At 42.4% G+C, this 17,730-nt stretch overlaps 1 protein-coding gene across 13 annotated transcripts in view; it reads left to right on the top strand.

Annotated features, from left to right (window-relative positions):
- DOCK9 (dedicator of cytokinesis 9) overlaps positions 1-16,411 on the top strand; it is a 154,227-nt gene extending 137,816 nt beyond the window's left edge. For 9 of the 13 annotated variants that reach the window (XM_023764196.1, XM_014466081.2, XM_023764190.1 and 6 more), the window contains 6 exons: positions 265-411; positions 3,934-4,144; positions 9,258-9,448; positions 12,728-12,828; positions 12,966-13,104; positions 15,114-16,411. In XM_023764196.1, the coding sequence (XP_023619964.1) occupies positions 265-411; positions 3,934-4,144; positions 9,258-9,448; positions 12,728-12,828; positions 12,966-13,104; positions 15,114-15,236 (912 nt within the window). In that variant the 3' untranslated portion in view covers positions 15,237-16,411. The remainder of the gene's footprint in view (positions 1-264; positions 412-3,933; positions 4,145-9,257; positions 9,449-12,727; positions 12,829-12,965; positions 13,105-15,113) is intronic. The other 4 variants (XM_023764198.1, XM_023764197.1, XM_014466082.2 and 1 more) reach the window with 2 other exon arrangements.
- The last annotated feature ends 1,319 nt before the right edge of the window (positions 16,412-17,730 follow it).

Below are 17,730 nucleotides of genomic sequence, written 5' to 3'. Positions count from 1 at the left end.
AGAGAACACAGTCTTGAATCCTCAGTCTCTCATTTCACTCAGCACTTAATGACAGCATTCTTGAACGCGTTTGCAGTTTTGTGTTTTAACTTTATCTTTGCACCCAGACTTCATATTATTATCATTTTCCTTCCTGTTTGAAAAGCCTGTTTAATTAGGATTTTATTTTAGAATATTTTATTTTTTAACCCTTATAATCCTTCCTGGGTGGTAGCTGTGGGGTTGTATTCAGTGATAGCTCTCTAATTGCGCTCTATGTCACAGGGATTCTTTGAAGATGAGGACGGGAAGGAGTATATTTACAAAGAACCCAAACTCACACCTCTATCCGAAATTTCTCAGAGACTCCTTAAACTTTACTCAGATAAATTTGGTTCTGAAAATGTCAGAATGATACAGGATTCTGGAAAGGTAGGACCATGTTTGGAAACATTTTATGGCAGTATAATATTGTTTTGGTTATGCATGATGGATCATATCATATAATACTAATAATTAGACCCGATGTCCTTCTGGATGAAGCCTGTGTCCCGGGTGCCAGAGGGAAGCCGGTGCCAGCAGCTGGGGGAAGGAAGGCCTACTCTTGCATGAATTTCGTGCATCAGGCCTCTAGTATATTCATAAGTGTGTATAGAAAAAAAAAAGACCCAAGAAAAATTAAGAATGGTTGGCCTTGAGTTGCAAGTGTATGTATTTTTTCTTTTTTTTCTTCTTAATACCTTCCTTTGCTTTCTGGAAGTTCTTTATTAAGTAGATTTTTATTTTATAATTTTAAAGAGACATTCATTTACAAAATAACATCTGAAAGAATATAACTTTTTTAGTCCAGAAAGTTAGAAACTCTGTAAGAGGAGGGCCTGAGGTTCTGTTTCTCGTAGCACTTTCCCCTGCACTCCACACTGGCTTATCTATTAGCTGACACTCTGATTGATTGGTGGTTGTAGGGACAGATGGACCAGCAGACGGACACATCAAGGAATGGACTAACTAGCCAGCAGGTTTATAGGAATGAGACCTACCTTCTGTCTAGAGAGGCTGTCCTCTGCCGTATCGCTCTCGTGAAGACCCTTTCTAAACCTGCTTTGTTTTTCCGGTACATTTATGTGTCCCCCTGGTTCGGGATGTCTCCAGGAAGTGGGCTATCCCTTTGCTTCCTGAAACTCAGGCCAGTGTAGAGCTCCTGTTCTTTGCATTAAAAATGCTTCCCCTGCTCAGTTTGCAGCAATGACAAGCTCTCCCTCTTCCTAAGCCCTTTAGGAGGCTCCCTAGTGCAGTTTCAGTCCTGAGCCCCAGTGTCTGGAATCTTGGGGCCCTTCGTTTTCTCCAGAAAATAATCTTCCAGTCTCCTGCCCAGTGCTAGGGAGGAGAAAAAAGGGGGGAGGGGGGGGATTCTGGATTCTAGATGCAAGAGACAGGCACAAGCTGACATCCGAGTTTGGCCTGCAGCCTTTCACCTACTCGCCCTGTGTTCTACTCTGTACCTCACTCCTGTTTTCCGCTGACACTGGTGACCCCACTTAGACTTTTTCCAGACCAGTTTCTCCAAGGAGCATTTTCCTCTTGTGGGGCAAGGACTAGGGAAGGAACCTGGGGTTCCTCCACTCCAAATAGACTTGGGCCACCCGCCCTGGTTTCTGCCCCACCCCTCTCTTGGTCACCCCAATCCTAGTGCTGATGCTCTACAATATCAGTCCATTCAGGCTGCTGTAGCAAACCCCATAGACTGGGTGGCTTATACCCAACGGAGATTTATTTCTCACAGTTCTGGGGGCTGGGAAATCCAAGGTCAAGGTGCCAGGAGATTCATTATCTAGTGATGTCCTTAAGGGTGGGAGGGGTGAGGGAGCTCTGTGGGGTCTCTTTTATAAGGGGCACTAGTCCCATCATAAGTGTTCTACCCTCATGACCTAATCACCTCCATCCCACTAATGTCACCACATTGGAAGTTAGGCTTTCAGCCTGTGAATTCTGGGGGACACCGACATACAGTCTATAGCAGCAAGCTTCTCAGGGGTGCTCTGAGTCACCTGTTACCCTTCTCTGTCGGAACTTGGATTAGAACTTCTTCGCTCTGCTGAATCAGATAGCACACCTTCCAGAAATTGTAAACCCTCCAATTCACTGCTGTCTGCCATCCTCTTTTCTTGGTCCTCTCCTGTTAATTCTGTGCTGTCATTTTAACAGATTGCACAAAGTAAAAGGGATAAACACATGTTGTTGGTCCACTTTTAACCAGGAACCTCAATACAACCATATTAAGGCCTACTTTCTTCCTAGACCAAATTACTCAGGTCCAATTTGCCTTTCTTTCTGAAACTGAAACCTTTGTCTGGGTCAAGTTGCGACTTGGACATTATAGCCTTTTCTCAAGGTTCTCAGGCATTCTTCCCCTTTTCACATGTAGTCCCTGATGTAGCAGCTGAGAGACTTTCTAGATCTTCTCTTCTCCTAAACACCAGGCCTCCGTTCCTTCTGCAGGAACTTATGTGCAACTTTGAAAATGCAGACTAGGGAAACACCACTAAAACAATGGTCAGGAATGTTTATTTCCACTGCTTTAACTGGTTTCTGCTAAAGGAAGTTAAGTTTAATAGGTTTGAATGCAATTAGTATAGTGATTGGCCAGATGGCCTTTTCTAAAATAGAAGTAACTCACAACTATGTATTTTCTTAACTTCCAAAGGTTAAGGCGCTTTCACATCTGGTTTTCGTTTCTCTTCACAAACATCCCTAGGAGAACAGTGGTGCGTGATAATTTGAGACCAGTAAAACTATCTTGGCCATATTCGTTTGCCTGCCCTGCTTCCAGTATAGTCTCCAGGTTCTATGCCTTTCTTTCATGTCCCCTTTTATTTTTCTAAGAAGCTTGGATGCAATTGATGTGTGCAAAATTGATTTGACTCCCTAATAAGTTAGCTGTTGATTGTCTATGGAAAATGCCCATGTTTAATTTTGTAGCATGTCCCGGAAGTTGGAGCACCACTAATTCCAGAAATGTTGTGAAAGTAGTTATGTGCTGAGTTGACCAGGAACTAAACTTATGGTTAGATTAGTTTTAGATTAATCTGTGCCTGTATTAAATTAATTCATCTGCATCTGTTTGCATCTAATCTACCTCCAGATTAATTATAATTTCAGGAACTAGGTTTTATTTTTTTTTAATTTTTATTTATTGACTTTACAGAGAGAGAGAGAGGAAGACAGAGAGAAAGAGGATGGAGAGGGAAACATCGATTTGTTGTTCCACTTATTTGTGTATTCATTGGTTGATTCTCATATGTGCCCTGGCCTGGGATCAAACCCACAACCTTGTCGTATTGGGACAACACTCTAACCAACTGAGCCACCCAGACAAGGCAGTTGGGGACCTAGGTTTTAAATATTTTTAGTAAAATAAACATTTAATGTCATGAAAAAAAATAGTGGGAAATTAAAATTCTAGGTTAAACAAGACTAAGGAGACATAACATTAAATATAAAATGTGATTGTTTGTTAGTTTCTGGTTCAAACACAAATAGCTATAAATAACATTCTGGGGACATTTTAGACATTTTGATACAGACTGGGTATTGGGTGACATTAGGGAATTAGTGTTAATTTTGTTGGGTATGATAATGTATATTGGTTAGGAAGAGAATGTCCTCATGTTTAGGAGATGTTGGCTGAAGTATCATGATGTATACCACTTACTTTGAAATGGCTTAGCTAAAAAAAAGTCTATATGTATGTGTGTATGTGTGTGTATATTTAAAACAAATACAGCAAAGTATTAGCAATTGCTCTAATTGGTGGGTATGTGGGTATTCTTTGTACTATTTTTTTCCAACTTTTCTGAATTTTTCCAAAACTTTTACTAATAAAAAGTGGGAAAATACAACATAGGCATGCTTTGACAACTAGCATCAATATTCCATTTCATTATTCATTTAAAGGTCAACCCTAAGGATCTGGATTCCAAGTATGCATATATCCAGGTGACTCACGTCACCCCATTCTTTGATGAAAAAGAATTGCAAGAAAGGAAAACGGAATTTGAAAGATCTCATAACATTCGCCGCTTCATGTTTGAGATGCCCTTCACGCAGGCTGGGAAGAGGCAGGGTGGGGTCGAGGAGCAGTGCAAACGGCGCACCATATTGACAGGTATGGCTCATGGCATTTTTCTGGTTACATGATTCTACTCTCTTCTTCTCCCAGACCACAAGTTTATACCCAATGTCAGGTCAGGTCCCTTCTTAGAACCTGATGAAAACAGTGGGCCCCTGCCTCCTCAGAATGCTTTTGCACACCATTTTAGGAGATTTACAGACTCCTTCTGAAACCCACCTGGACCCCTCTAGGGCCCATGGCACCCAGGTCAAGAACCCCTGCACTCATACCATTTCTTCCTCACGGGAAGAGACCCCGTGATCTCGGTCGCACAGGTCCCAGCCTGAACCTGCTCAGAGATTTATCGCTGAGTGAATAAATGGGACTTGAGGCTGCATCCCTCCCACCTGGCCTCTGAGAGTCGTTGGTCAGCTTCCACTTGAGTAGCTCCAGTTCCAGCGACCTCGCTGCAGTCAGAGGCCGCCTGTTCAGCTGTTGCTGAGTTTTAATTAATCCTTTGGTGCTGTTTACCACCCATAACCCATTCTCAAAAATGTGTTTTGCACTATTTCCAAGTTCCTAACAAGCGTAGAATCATATTAGGAATGATTTTTACCTTCTTTGAGGGAGCTTGACTCATCCCTTCTTAGGTTAGGGTCAGCAACATGACTGCAGTAACCTAAAGTAAAACACTTTCTTGACTTGTAAAAAAAATCAGTGGGGAGGCCCATTCAGAAGGCCAGGTGTGTCTGTGTCCACTGCCTGGGCACGTTTTCCAAGCAGTGGCCATAGTTCAACTGAGCCAGGAAGCACCACTGCTTGTGTAGAGTCAGTGTTGCCCAGTGCCCCACCTGGGCGAGCTCGCGCACATTACAGTAATAATGGAAGAGCACTGTACGGTGCTGCATTGCGGGTGAGGCTCCGCTCCCACCACTGGAGTGTACACTTTCAGTGGGTGAATTCTGTGGAATATAATTGATAGCTCAGTAAAGCCGTTAAAGAAAGAATACAGCTCATACAAAACAGCTCAGAACAGCATATTGCAGAGAATTTTTCACTCTTTCTACAAGGGACCTGGGATAAAAGTTTAAAAATTTTTTTTTAAATCTGCTTTCGTAAAGAAAGGGTTTCTACCCCTGCTCTTAGAATAATAACATAACATGTAAAACACAGACAATATTGTCTCTTCCTATATGTCATGAATTGTTTTTCTAAGGGACACAGTAGCACATGCTTCTTAATAAACAAGATAACTACATTTCCAAACGGAGTCATTTTATGGGAATTATCAACTTAGGTTGTTTGTCACTGTAGTTGTGATAAATCAGTGCTTATCAAAGGTTGTTCCTGGGTCTGCAGCATCAGCATTGCCTGGGAACTTGTTAGAAATGCAAATCCTCGGGCCCCACCCAGACCTATGACTCAGACACTGTGGGGGTGGGGCCCAGCGAGTTGTGGTTAACAAGCCCTTCAGTTGATTCTGATGCCACTCAAGTTTGAGAACTGCTGCTTTAAATAAACCTCATTCCCTGATGAGTCAGGGTCAGGATTTTTATTATGATTATTCTGCTCAGGTGGCATTCTGATTCATAAAGTTATTACCAGGTGTTTTCCTTGGGCAGATTTCCTCGAGGGTTACCACTTGGTCACAGAAGTATTTTAGATTAGATAAACAAAGGGAGCAAAGCTCTGTACCTGCAGGGACAGAGGGGACCAAGAGTAACCCCACTGCAGGAGAGGCAGAGTAGACACGTGTGCTGCTGGCTCGGGAAATAACCACCTTACACAGCTGGAGGCTGAAAAGTGTCGGCAGTGCAAAGCCTGAGTCCTGCAGACCGGGTCACATCCTCGCTGTGTGACCTTGGGCAGGTCACTTAACCCCTCTGTGCCTTGGTTTCTTCCTCTGTAAAAGGAGAGTTATACTTTCCATCTCATATTAAACATTTTGTACATCATGCCCAGGAGGGGGAAGAATGAACTTCATTTTGCTAAATCTCACCTCGCCTCTGAGGTTGATGATGACCAAAAGGGGATTGCAGTAAATAAAGCACAAAAACAAGAGTGCAATAGTTGCCATGAAAAGTCTTAAGAATATGGAAAAGATAGTTACTGGGCAATGTAAAGATTTAGAGATTTAGTAGCATAAAAATGCTACTAAAGCCCTAGCCGGTTTGGCTCAGTGTATAGAGTGTCAGCCTGCGGACTGAAGGGTCCCAGGTTTGATTCCAGTCAAGGGCACATGCCCAGGTTTGATCCCCAGTAGGGGGTGTGCAAGAGGCAGCTTATCAATGATTCTCTCTCATCATTGATGTTTCTATCTCTCTCTCTCCTTCTCCCTTCCTCTCTGAAATCAATAAAAAATATTTTTTAAAAAGATAAAAATGCTACTAAAAACATGTAAATTCTATACAACCTTTAGTTAAAGAATTCCTGAAAGACTTTGAACTTGAGAGTTTCCCTCATGTTATTAATCTCTTAGGTTCTTCTGTCATTGCATTGCTTCAAACCTGACCTTTGGCCTTCCAAGATACGGGAGAGCCCCAGGCCTCCCTGCCCTCTGAATCCAGCAAACACTCACTTTTCAGGATGGTCCAGTCAACTGCAATTTGTGATCATTCAAAAAAAACCTAGTGATCACCCTCCTGGCCCCTGTGGTGTGCATTTCTGAGCCTCCCTCCCAGCATGATCCCCTTCATTTCTTTTTTCCTAGAACTTCCTAACAAATATAGAATTATATTAGGAATGATTTTTACCCAATCACTGGAGTTTCCTTCCAATCACTATTCCATAGTTTCCCAAATCATGCTTAGATTCCCACTCAGGTTGGAATCTTCTGTTCAGTCTAAGCAGACGGACAGTCACTTCTCAGCCGTCTCTTCCTCACCCTCCTTCTTAAAGAGCTGCAGATCACTAGAGATGGCTCGCTGAGTCTGTCACTTAATTTTCCGCCTTCCGAGCCACTTTGCGCTTTCGCTTAGCCATTTTGGCAGCAATACAGTCATTAACCCATCAAAACTGATTGCGTACAGGTGGTGTTCCAAGTCGGCTTGCTAACAAAACAGAGCTCCAGCTGTGCAGATGAGATGCTAGCAGGAGACACATGATAAACAGAAAGCAATGCCTAAATGTACCCATGTTGGAAGGCGGTATGTGTTCCGGACAAAAGGAACAGGAGATTGGAAATGTGGGGCTGAGGGGGTGGACTGTGGTTTATGTAGGGTGATGGGGTAGACCTCATTGAGGAGGTGACGTTTGAGTCCAGATGAAGGAGGTGAGGGAGTGGGCCCTGCAAACATGTAGAGGAGAAGGAACTGTCTGGGCAAAGGCCAAGGGCAGGTGTCTTCATGCCCTGCACCTTCAGGGGACGGCCAGCAGGGGGCTGTGATGGAGCTGAGGAAGAGGAGGAGAGATGAGGCCAGCAAGTAAGGCAGGGCGTGGGGGGCGGGGGGAGAGTCCCAGATCACATGGAACTGGTAGGCTCCTGCACAGACTGAGTTTTCTGTACATTATACATGTGGGCAAAAGTAGGTTTATGGTTGTTCATACGGAAAAATAAGGCAATAATTAATAAATAATAATACGAGAATAAACTGTGTTTCACATACTCACAACTGTAAGCCTACGTTTGCCCCACACTGTACCTCTTCTTCGCCTCTTTAAGTCTCCAGTTATCATTGCAAGAAGCAGGGACTCAGGACTCTTATGCTACAGAAATCAGTATAATCCATGGACATATACACATCCTCGGAGCTGGCTTTTCTCTCGGAAATGGTGGTGCCACCACACCGTAGCCCTCAGCACTGTGACAAAACAACGGCCTGTGTTTTAGCATGGCCGTGGCTGCATAAACGTTTCCACGCGTGCTTCTTCCTTACAAATGAGAAAGCTGTAGTTCTCCACACACCAGTCAGTCTGCCCCATCCAGGTGCACCTCGGCTCCCAGGATTGTTTCCCGTGTCCTTGGCCGGCAAGCAGCCGTGCCCAGGTGAGGTCACCTTCTCAGAGGAGCCTTTGGTTCTAATCAGATTTACCCATCCCAGTGCTGCGACTTAGAAACTGCCCGCAAGGAACACAGAAGAAACAGGAGACACAGACTCTTGGACTAAGGTTGATAAAACATGTAGAAACTAGAACAGGCCTGTGTGTGACAAAGGAGGTTGGTCAGGTTGAACACCTTCTCCAGCCTTGTCCAGACATAGCCCATGGGAACTCCGTGTCGCTGGCCTGTTTTCTCATCTTGTGACCAGTCCTTTCTGAGTAATTCCCCAACCCCAGCCACTTAATAAATAATAATGAATCCAAACTCACACTCTCCTCGCCTTACTTTTGATTACTAAAAAATAAGAAAGCACATATCTAAAGATCTATTAGTACATCTATGTTAAATGAGAATAGTACAGGTATTTATATACCATATAAAGCAGCAAAGTAGAAACATGAAACAACCCAAAGTAGATCCAGCTGTTTCTCTGCTCATTTTGAAACTTAACTCTTTGGTGTCTTATTATGATAAATGAAAACAATACTGATTTTTTTTTAGTTTAAAAATGTATAAAAAATAGTAAAGATTTTTACTTACATTTTTTTATTTGTTTCAAAATATCTCTATTTTTGCTGCTTCAACAGTTTTTGCCATTCTGGTTCATAAAATATTTTGCTTGGAAATATATCTTCACTTCTTATTTTTCATTAATTTTTCTGATTTATGCAGACTTCAAAGTCGTTCTGTGGATAAAAATGAATTTTCTTATATTTTTTCTGGACTTAAGCTGTATGTGATATCTTTAAACTATTTAGTCTTTTTTGATATTTCCAAAGCCACCTTATATCTGCTAGTTCACTCAGATCTGTCAACTTCCAAGGAAGGCAAGGCAGTCATGGATGAGAAAATTGAGGGAACAATAAAGCAATTTCTTCAAAGATACACTTCTCACAGTAAACGTTAACAAACACCCGACTCCCGTTACTTTATATGATACAACCTGTCATCAGACATCCACAATGATACAGAAGGACAGTATGTATTCTGGTTCCATGAAGTACTGACGTATGACTGTGGCAGGCTTTCGTTCCTTCTCTGTAAAATGGGGATAATAATGACGTCTACCTCGATAGCAGTAAAGATCATGCAGACGGTGGGGTAATTCTGGGACCCGTTCCTCCGCAGCGATACACTGCTTCCCTTACGTGAAGAAGCGGATCCCCGTCATGTACCAGCACCACACCGACCTGAACCCCATCGAAGTGGCCATTGACGAGATGAGTAAGAAAGTGGCCGAGCTGCGGCAGCTGTGCTCCTCGGCCGACGTGGACATGATCAAACTCCAGCTGAAACTCCAGGGCAGCGTGAGTGTTCAGGTGAGCCAGGCGCCGGGCAAAGCAAACCACAGGGCAACCGAGGGGAAGGCTCCTTACTGAAGACCTTGGGAATAGTTCAGGTCATTCGCACCAGCAAGGTCTAGTGTAGATCTCTGGCTTTACCAGGTGATTCCCGTTACCTGCCCCCATGTCTGTGCAGTTTCTCCTAATACCAGTAACCAGAGGGTACCCCACCCTACCCCTCACTCTCCACTCTCCCCCATCTGCCAGAGTATCGTTCTCACTAAACTGTCTGCCGGGGGCAGGAGACAGCTCTCCACACTAATCTGGGTTTTTGTTTGTTTGTAATTTGGGGGATTCTGGGTGCCTAATTGGAACCATTAAGACTCTTCTGAATATAAAGAATAGCTCTAGGTTTTCTTATAAAACTATTGTTGTCTGGTTTCTATAAAATTTGTTATCTGAAAAAGTACCTTAAGTTTACTCTCTTAATGGTATTTTTTGATTAATAGAAAAAATCTTGATTTTAATGTAGCCCAATAGATTAATTTATTCTATACTGGTAGCCTTTATCTATGTCCACTTGAAGAAATCTGTTTTTAAAAGAACATCTTTGAAACATATTTATATTTTCCTTCTTTGCTTAACCTTCCTATATAGACCTGCAGTCCATCTAGATTTTTGTATGTGGTAGCAGATAGGGGTCAAAACACATTTTTTTCCATATAGCTATCCAAGTGGTGTGCACCATTTATGAAAAAGATCACCCTTAGGGGATGATTATACAAATATGTTCAGTGTATGAAAATTCATCAAGCCAATCACTTACATTATGTATACTTTTCTCTGTGTATATTACACTTCAAAAATACATTTTTAAAAGGTTTCTTACATAATTTCCTATGAAATTGGTAAATGCTAAATCACCTCCTTCCAGTGAGCAGTATGCCTGTTACTTCACTGATATTTTTAAGTGTATGTAAGTAATTCAAACACATGTTTTATGTGTGTGTGTTTATATGTATCTCTAATATTTTTTCTCTTTCAAGAAGGGTGTTTATGAAAGTTACATGTAGATTGTAATATATAGATTTTGGAGTTTCCTTGGTTCATTTTCTGAAGTCAGTTTTTGTCAGCTTTTTATGAGATTCATGTTGAGTTGCTGCCTAACATTTTTCTAAATGTCATTCACCACAAAAGTATTTATAGATGTTTTCAACCTCTTTTCTTATGGCCCAAAAGACTTACGCGCCAAAAATAAGTTATCAAGTGAATATGATAATCATTCCAGCAACGTGAGTGATTACATAACGGGGCCAGAGGCCACAGTTTCTGCAGCTAGCAACAAAACCACTCAGCAACGTGACCCAGGAGCCTCCAGCCTCTATCGAAAGGCCAGCAGAAGGGTGTGGGCGCCAGTAAAAGGTGGGGCTGGACTGGTTGAGCTTTCGAAAGGACAAAATGTGCCCTGCCATTCGACTGTGACCTTAGAGTTTTACAGATGCTCGATCATCTTAAAAAGCAAAGAATTGCATGATAAAGTAAGATTAACTTCATACATGTGTTCCCACCAACGTTAACGCAGCGTTAGAGCCGGAGGAAATGCGCTGTATCAATTTATCTGTGCGTTTCTGTCATTCTTTCACCGAGAGCCTCACGGGGGCTGCTGTTGTGCAGGACAGAGCCATCAGGCTGGCTCCATGGCGCTGCACTCCAAGACCTTGTTACATTAGACCTTAGGACGTTTCATCAACTTTCCCCTTTGCATTTTCTTAAAATTGAATGAGTCATCCCTCAGTATCTTTGGGGGATTGGTTCCAGGAACCCACAGGGTACCAGAATCCATGGATGCTCAATTCCCTTACATAAAATGGGGTAGTATTTTCATATAACCTACATACATCCTCCTGTATACTCTAAATCATCTCCAGATTACTTATAATACCCAATACTATGTAAATTGTTATACTGTATTATTTAGGATATAATGGCAAGAAAAAAGTCTGTGCATGTTCAGAACAGAACAGTAACAACCATCTTAGGATTAATTACATAGTACATATCAACAACAATGTAATGTTTTGTTTATGTTGAGAGAGAGAGAGAGAGAGAGAGAGAGAGAGAGAGAGAGAGAGAAGAGAGAGAGAAAGAGAAAGAGAGAAAGAGAAAGAGAGAAGCATTGATGTGAGAGAAAAACATCAGTTGCCTTACGTACGCATCCAGATGGGGGATTGAACCCACAATCTTTTAATGCATGGGACAGTGCTCCAACCAAACTGTAATTTATTTAAGAATATTTTTGATTCATGGGTAGTTGAGTTTGCAGATGCAGAACTATCGGACACAGAAAGCCAACTGTATCATTTTGGATAATCAGTCATTTTGGTCGTCTTCACACACACACACACACACACCCCCAGTGTGATGACTAGGTTGGCTAGCGGTTCCTGTCTCAGAGTGCTCCCCACCTCTGGTGTGAATTCCCACACTGCAGATCTTCTGTCGTTGCCGTGTAAGTCCTGAACACCATGGATCAGGACCACAGCCCATTCTTTCACCAACAGCAACAGAAAAGATAGACGGCCCTCCCTACTTAATTACCCCCCAAGCCCACCAGATCAGATCTTCCAGGAGAAATTATGCAGGAATCACGTGGTAAGGTCCTTTCCCAAGCTGTCTCGGTTGCCTGGGACGTTTTCCTTCCCATCCAGTGTGTCTAACTTTCTTTTTATCTACATTCCCACATTGACCTTCCCAACCGAGAACTCTTCTTGGCTAATTGAGATATGCAGGGTTCTGGTTCATATACCCTGTTGCTAAATGCCCCTAATGTTTGGCACTTGCCGCACACCTCCGATGGTTACTCCATTCAAGGATAGCAAATCAGTTTGTCCATGGCTGTCTCTACAATTCAGTGAGGTGAACAGTTGGTTTTTAAACAATTGGCATACATATTTTTTTTTTTTCAGTTTTTCACTGAACTCATCAGGTTGAGTATAGTGTAGCCAATTATCAATAGGAAGACTTGGGCTCTGATCTCAGCTGTTTTGCTTATTGGATGTTCAACGTTGAATAGGCCCTTATGTTTTCCAAGCTTTGGTTCTTCCTACATAGAATGAACCATCAGCAGCAGTGCCCTGAGGATGCTGAGATGGTAAAATTAAATGACATGTAGCTTTCTTCATTGTTTCCTCTTTTGGGTTGTAAGTTCCTGGAGGGTAGGGGTCATGACTACAGACATCATTTTTAGCGCATACCGACTGAAATTAAAGGTCATTTTCTTTATAACATAATTTTAAAACTTTGTTCTTTATTTAGGTCAATGCTGGTCCATTGGCATATGCCCGAGCTTTCTTAGATGACACAAACACAAAGAGATATCCGGACAATAAAGTGAAGTTACTTAAAGAAGTTTTCAGGTAAAGCACACACTAGAAGTGTTTTTTTTTCTCTTCAAGTATGAACAGCTTCAGAGCTCAATCAAGGAAGTGGCACTGCCACTTGGACTCATTCTTTGTCCTCAACATCCTTTTTTTCCTCTCCTTTACCACTTCAGGCAATTTGTGGAAGCTTGCGGTCAAGCCTTAGTGGTAAATGAACGTCTGATTAAGGAAGACCAGTTAGAGTATCAGGAAGAAATGAAGGCCAACTATAGGGAAATGGCAAAAGAGCTTTCTGAAATCATGCATGAGCAGGTAAGTGCCACCTGGAGTTCTCATGTTTGGGAAGCAAGTCTTAGTTGGAGTCTTCAGTACACCCTGTGATGGCCTACCCCTTCTGACAACCTTCCAGGATTTGGAGGATAATGAAGCACTCTACTCTGCTGCCACTGTCTAACCACAGTTTATTGAGGAATAGCTCGAGGAACAGTTTGCCTACCTATTAGTACCTAATGTGACCAGAGGAGAGCAGCTCCTACCTCCTCTTCCACACTCTTAGAGGTGGCCCCTCCCCACCCCAATCTAGCGTAAAACAACAGTAACAACAACAAAACAAAACAAAAAAACCCCTCTCATATAAAGAAGAAACACCCATACAGTTGGTAGAATTTTCTTTATTCACCCAGTCCTTTGAAAGAACAGGGTTTACCCATCAATTTAAGGAATTACCTGTTGTACTAAATGTCTTTTGCCATTTACAAAAATAGGGTTGTTCAGTTTTTAACTGTTTAAAGCTGACTTGGGTACCCCAGTAGATTACCCCTGGCTGTTTCTATATTCCCTGTCATTATGGGATCTTTTCTGATTGTACTGCTATTATTGCCTTCCTGTACGATTTCCTTTCAGAATTGTGGATGTGGGCCCAGTAGTCATCAGAGAGGACAGTTGCCCAGGGAACCCAGTAAATGTCAAAGAGCAGCTTCCACATAATTGCAGAGAGGTCCGCTCTCCATGAACCATAGTGACTCCTTCCGAGTCGCAGAGCCATCTTTATAGGTAGTGCTAGCACCTTGCTAACACAGAACTGTTTCTGTCTCTTCCCCGCATTGTTACCTGTCTTGCAAAATCAAAGCCAGGACCATTTGTGTCAGTTAACATGTCATGTGATGATTTACTTAGGAAATTTCTGTTGTAGGAAAGCAAATGTCTGAGCTTTAACTTGCTTACTTTATTTTTTCTCCTTCATGCTCACACATCAGATGGGATGGTAATGTCATTTTTTAATTTTATTTTTCTAAAACTTGATTTACTGACTCACATAAAGTTATTTCTGAGTTTGGGCAACTGCAGATGTTGGCATAAGGACAAAGGCATGTGCAAAAGAAGGCAACCCTCTTCTGGGCACTTGGAAAAGTAGGAAATGATTAAAGAAATAAGTGTGTGAGTAACTAACCAGAATGTGAGGGCCTCAGGAGCACAAGTGTTTGGAAAACATGCAGGGTCTTTTCCATGGGCCTCAGATTCCTGTAGAATGGAGAGCTTGATCAGTGGGTGCCAGCACTTGGCACTAGAAAAGATGAAAGTAGGAAAAAAATTATGGGCTGAAAATATTAAAATAAACTCCCAGATTGTATGTATGGACATTTGATGCAGTGCTGTGCTCTAAACTGGAACTTTCCATTATCTCAACAACTATGAAGATTAAACTCCTTTGAACGCTTAAAGAAAAAGGGTCATAACCCGGAGTAGACTTGCTTTTGGCTTGTCCAGGGGAGCCTCTGAGTGTGTATGTCCTCAGTTCCTGCCTAGCAGTCGGTCACTTCCCGCCCTTAGGGTCCTCCCCTGCATTACTGAACGCAAAAACAGACGAGCTCAGGGTCAAAGGGGCAGCCCCTATCTGTAGGACCCCGAGAAAAGGAGCCAGTAGAGAAACACAGATGCTCCAGATTCATCTTAAAAGACTTTTCCGGGGGACAAGGCTAGGTCGTGTCCCCATCAAGTATGTGTAAGATAAACTTCAAGCCACCTTATCATCTGATGAGGCTAGAAGGCTCTCCATTTATTAACTTATAAAGGAGACAAAAACATGTTTGTTCTGGACTTTCTCCTTATCATCCTGATCTGAGAAACATCATTCACTAGATGAGCCGACACAATCCTTCTGAAAACTGCCAAAACCAAACTATCTATCTAAGCAGAGCATCATCCACAGGAACACTTACCACTGCATGAGATAAGTCCTGTGGGTTGCATGAAACGCACCATTTTGGAAAATGCTGTTCAGGGCATTGCACTTGGGTAATGTTGTGTTTCTGTGCTTCAAGATCTGCCCCCTGGAGGAGAAGACGAGCGTTTTACCGAATTCCCTTCACATCTTCAATGCCATCAGTGGGACTCCAACAAGCACAATGGTTCACGGGATGACCAGCTCGTCCTCGGTTCTGTGATCCGCCTCATGGACCGCGTGTGGGGACCTGCTTTGTCATTTGCAAACTCAGGATGATTTCCAAAGCTAATCACTGGGCTCGTGCAGGACACGGGGAGACCGAGCACAAGGAGGAACCAGGGGAATGGGAGAGGGAGGAAACAGAGAACTGTGCTTTCATAGCAGATTTTCTAGAGGAGTCAGGAGAGGGCACATATTTTTTTTAAATCTCTCTGGCAATATTCCAAGTTTTCATGATGTCTTAACAGAGGCGTGTGGTGGACCCTCATACACTGAAGCTAGATTTTATTCTTCCTTACAAAGTAGTATTAAGATAAATGGCCTAGAGAAAACGAGTGTTCTGGAATGAACATAGCAGGGACATAGCACTGAAATTGAGGCTGGGGTAGCCCTTTGCCTCTAGGCTAAGCTGGGAAATCTTGAAAATATTTTTTCCTGTGGCACATTCAGGTTGAATACAAGAACTATTTTTGTGATTAGTTTTTGATGACTTGAGGGATCTGACCGCTGTAATTTTTGTACCAGTGAACCAGGAGGTTTAGTGCTTTTATACTTACTTACTTGCGTCTAAAAAAAAAACAAACAGAAACGCTTAAGAAACTATGTGAGCTTCAAACTAGTCAAGCAGTTTAGAACCAAAGGCCTCTATTAATATACCCAACTATGCTAAAAAAGTTTAAAGTACTGCAGTGTATTGTCATGTACATAAAGTTTGTTAATACAGTCTCGGCGTTCTGTACATACGTGTGTTACGTTTCTACATTTTTAATACTCCTCACATGAGCTTCTGCATTAAATTTAATTGTGACAGATTTGTGCTGTTCTTAGTATATGCAAGACACTTGACTTTACTGTTTTATTCTTGTACATAAAAAAGTGCAATATGGAGGTGTACACAGTCTTTGCTATGTTAGGTTTTTAAACTGTTTTTGAAAAGTTCATCCTTTTGCCAAAGTGGTGGAGTATGTCATTGGTAAATCATAAATCCTGTGGTGAACAATGGTGTGGTTTAAAGCTTTCACCATGTTATATTTTCTTTTGAGACATTAATTTAGTAATTTTATATTTGGGAAAATAAAGGTTTTTAATTTTATTTAACTGGAATCTCTGCCCTGCTGTAATTAAACATTCTGTACCACATCTGTATTAAAAATATGCTGATTTTCTGGTAGTGAATATTGGGTATTTATTGTTTAACAGTCCTGGGAGGGACAGGATATTGAAATACTCAGGAGTGAAAAAACGTGGTATATGAACTTTGTTTTAAAATACCTGAGGAGGGGAAAAAAGAGGGTAAGTCCATGAAACAAGATTGACAAATGTTGGTAATTCTTGAGGCAGAGGTTGGGTATACGGGAAATCTTTATACCAGTTTCTCTGCCTTTGTGTAAGTTTCCGAAATACAGATGTCAAGAGGCAGGTAGGTGTGAGGAACAGACCTCCCGGAGAATTTGGATAAATGCTTTGTCGCACCATGGTCTGGCTCTGTCGTTCCCCACGTGTACATAGACACCGTATTACCTCTGGCTTTTCCCCTTCAACTGTATCCAGGCTTCACCTGTGTCATCACCTTTGCTGCTTCAAGATGCATACTCTGGGACAAGGCGGTCCTTTGCCCCGGCCGTGCTTCGCTGGCCACATGTGCTCACACTCCCTGTGCCCTGTGTTATCACAAACACTGAACCCAAGTCAAGTGCTGGCTCAGATTGCAGGGGCCAGGCCTACCTCTCGTGTGCCCGGTGACCCAGCAGGTGAGTCAGCGCCCTGTCACTCGGCCCCATGTGGCTCCAGTGGTGGAGGAAGAGGATTCTTCCCACAAGAAGTGAAACGGCTGGCTTTCCTACTTGAAGGGTTTTAAAGGCTGTCCTTGTACATAACCAGTTGAGGAAATGTGACGGTGTGTACATCTGGAGCACCCAGATGCCCAGGATCTTTTGATGCCTTTGAAATGTTCTCTCTCCATGGTGAGGCTATATTTCACAGATGGAGACAGGTCGTGAAGAGAAGGTGAAGTGTTATAGAAACTCACCAGAGGCTACAGCCCCTTCATTAGTGGATCGAGATCTAGGGCCTAAGAAATTTTTCTATATTCGTTTGCCCTGAGGGTCTGACGTCCCCACCCTGGACTTTGACATCAACAGGAATAGATATAAGATATTATCTCCTTTGTCACTGAGCTGGATTTCCTACTCATAAATGCCTCATAGAGAAGCCATAAAACTCAAGTCACCAAGTAGTAACATAAATAAAAGTCTAGGAAGAGCTAACTTGCTATCTCATCATTAAACTTGGAGAGTAATCTGTACCAATGTCATTGTCAGATAAGATTCCGCTTGGAAGGTGACCAACCCTCATTTATTATACCAGTGGAGAAAGGAGCCATCTCTAAGTTGAGGACATCTACTATTGACTGCAATGACACACATTCATATCAATTAAAAACCTCATTTAGCCCTGGTCGGTGTTTCTCAGGGGTTAGAGCATCAGCCCGCGCA

Source organism: Myotis lucifugus, unplaced genomic scaffold, assembly GCF_000147115.1.
Source record: "Myotis lucifugus unplaced genomic scaffold, Myoluc2.0 scaffold_320, whole genome shotgun sequence".
Lineage (NCBI taxonomy): Eukaryota > Metazoa > Chordata > Mammalia > Chiroptera > Vespertilionidae > Myotis > Myotis lucifugus.
Note: the sequence above shows the minus strand (reverse complement) of the source record. Positions and strands in the feature narration are given on the sequence as shown.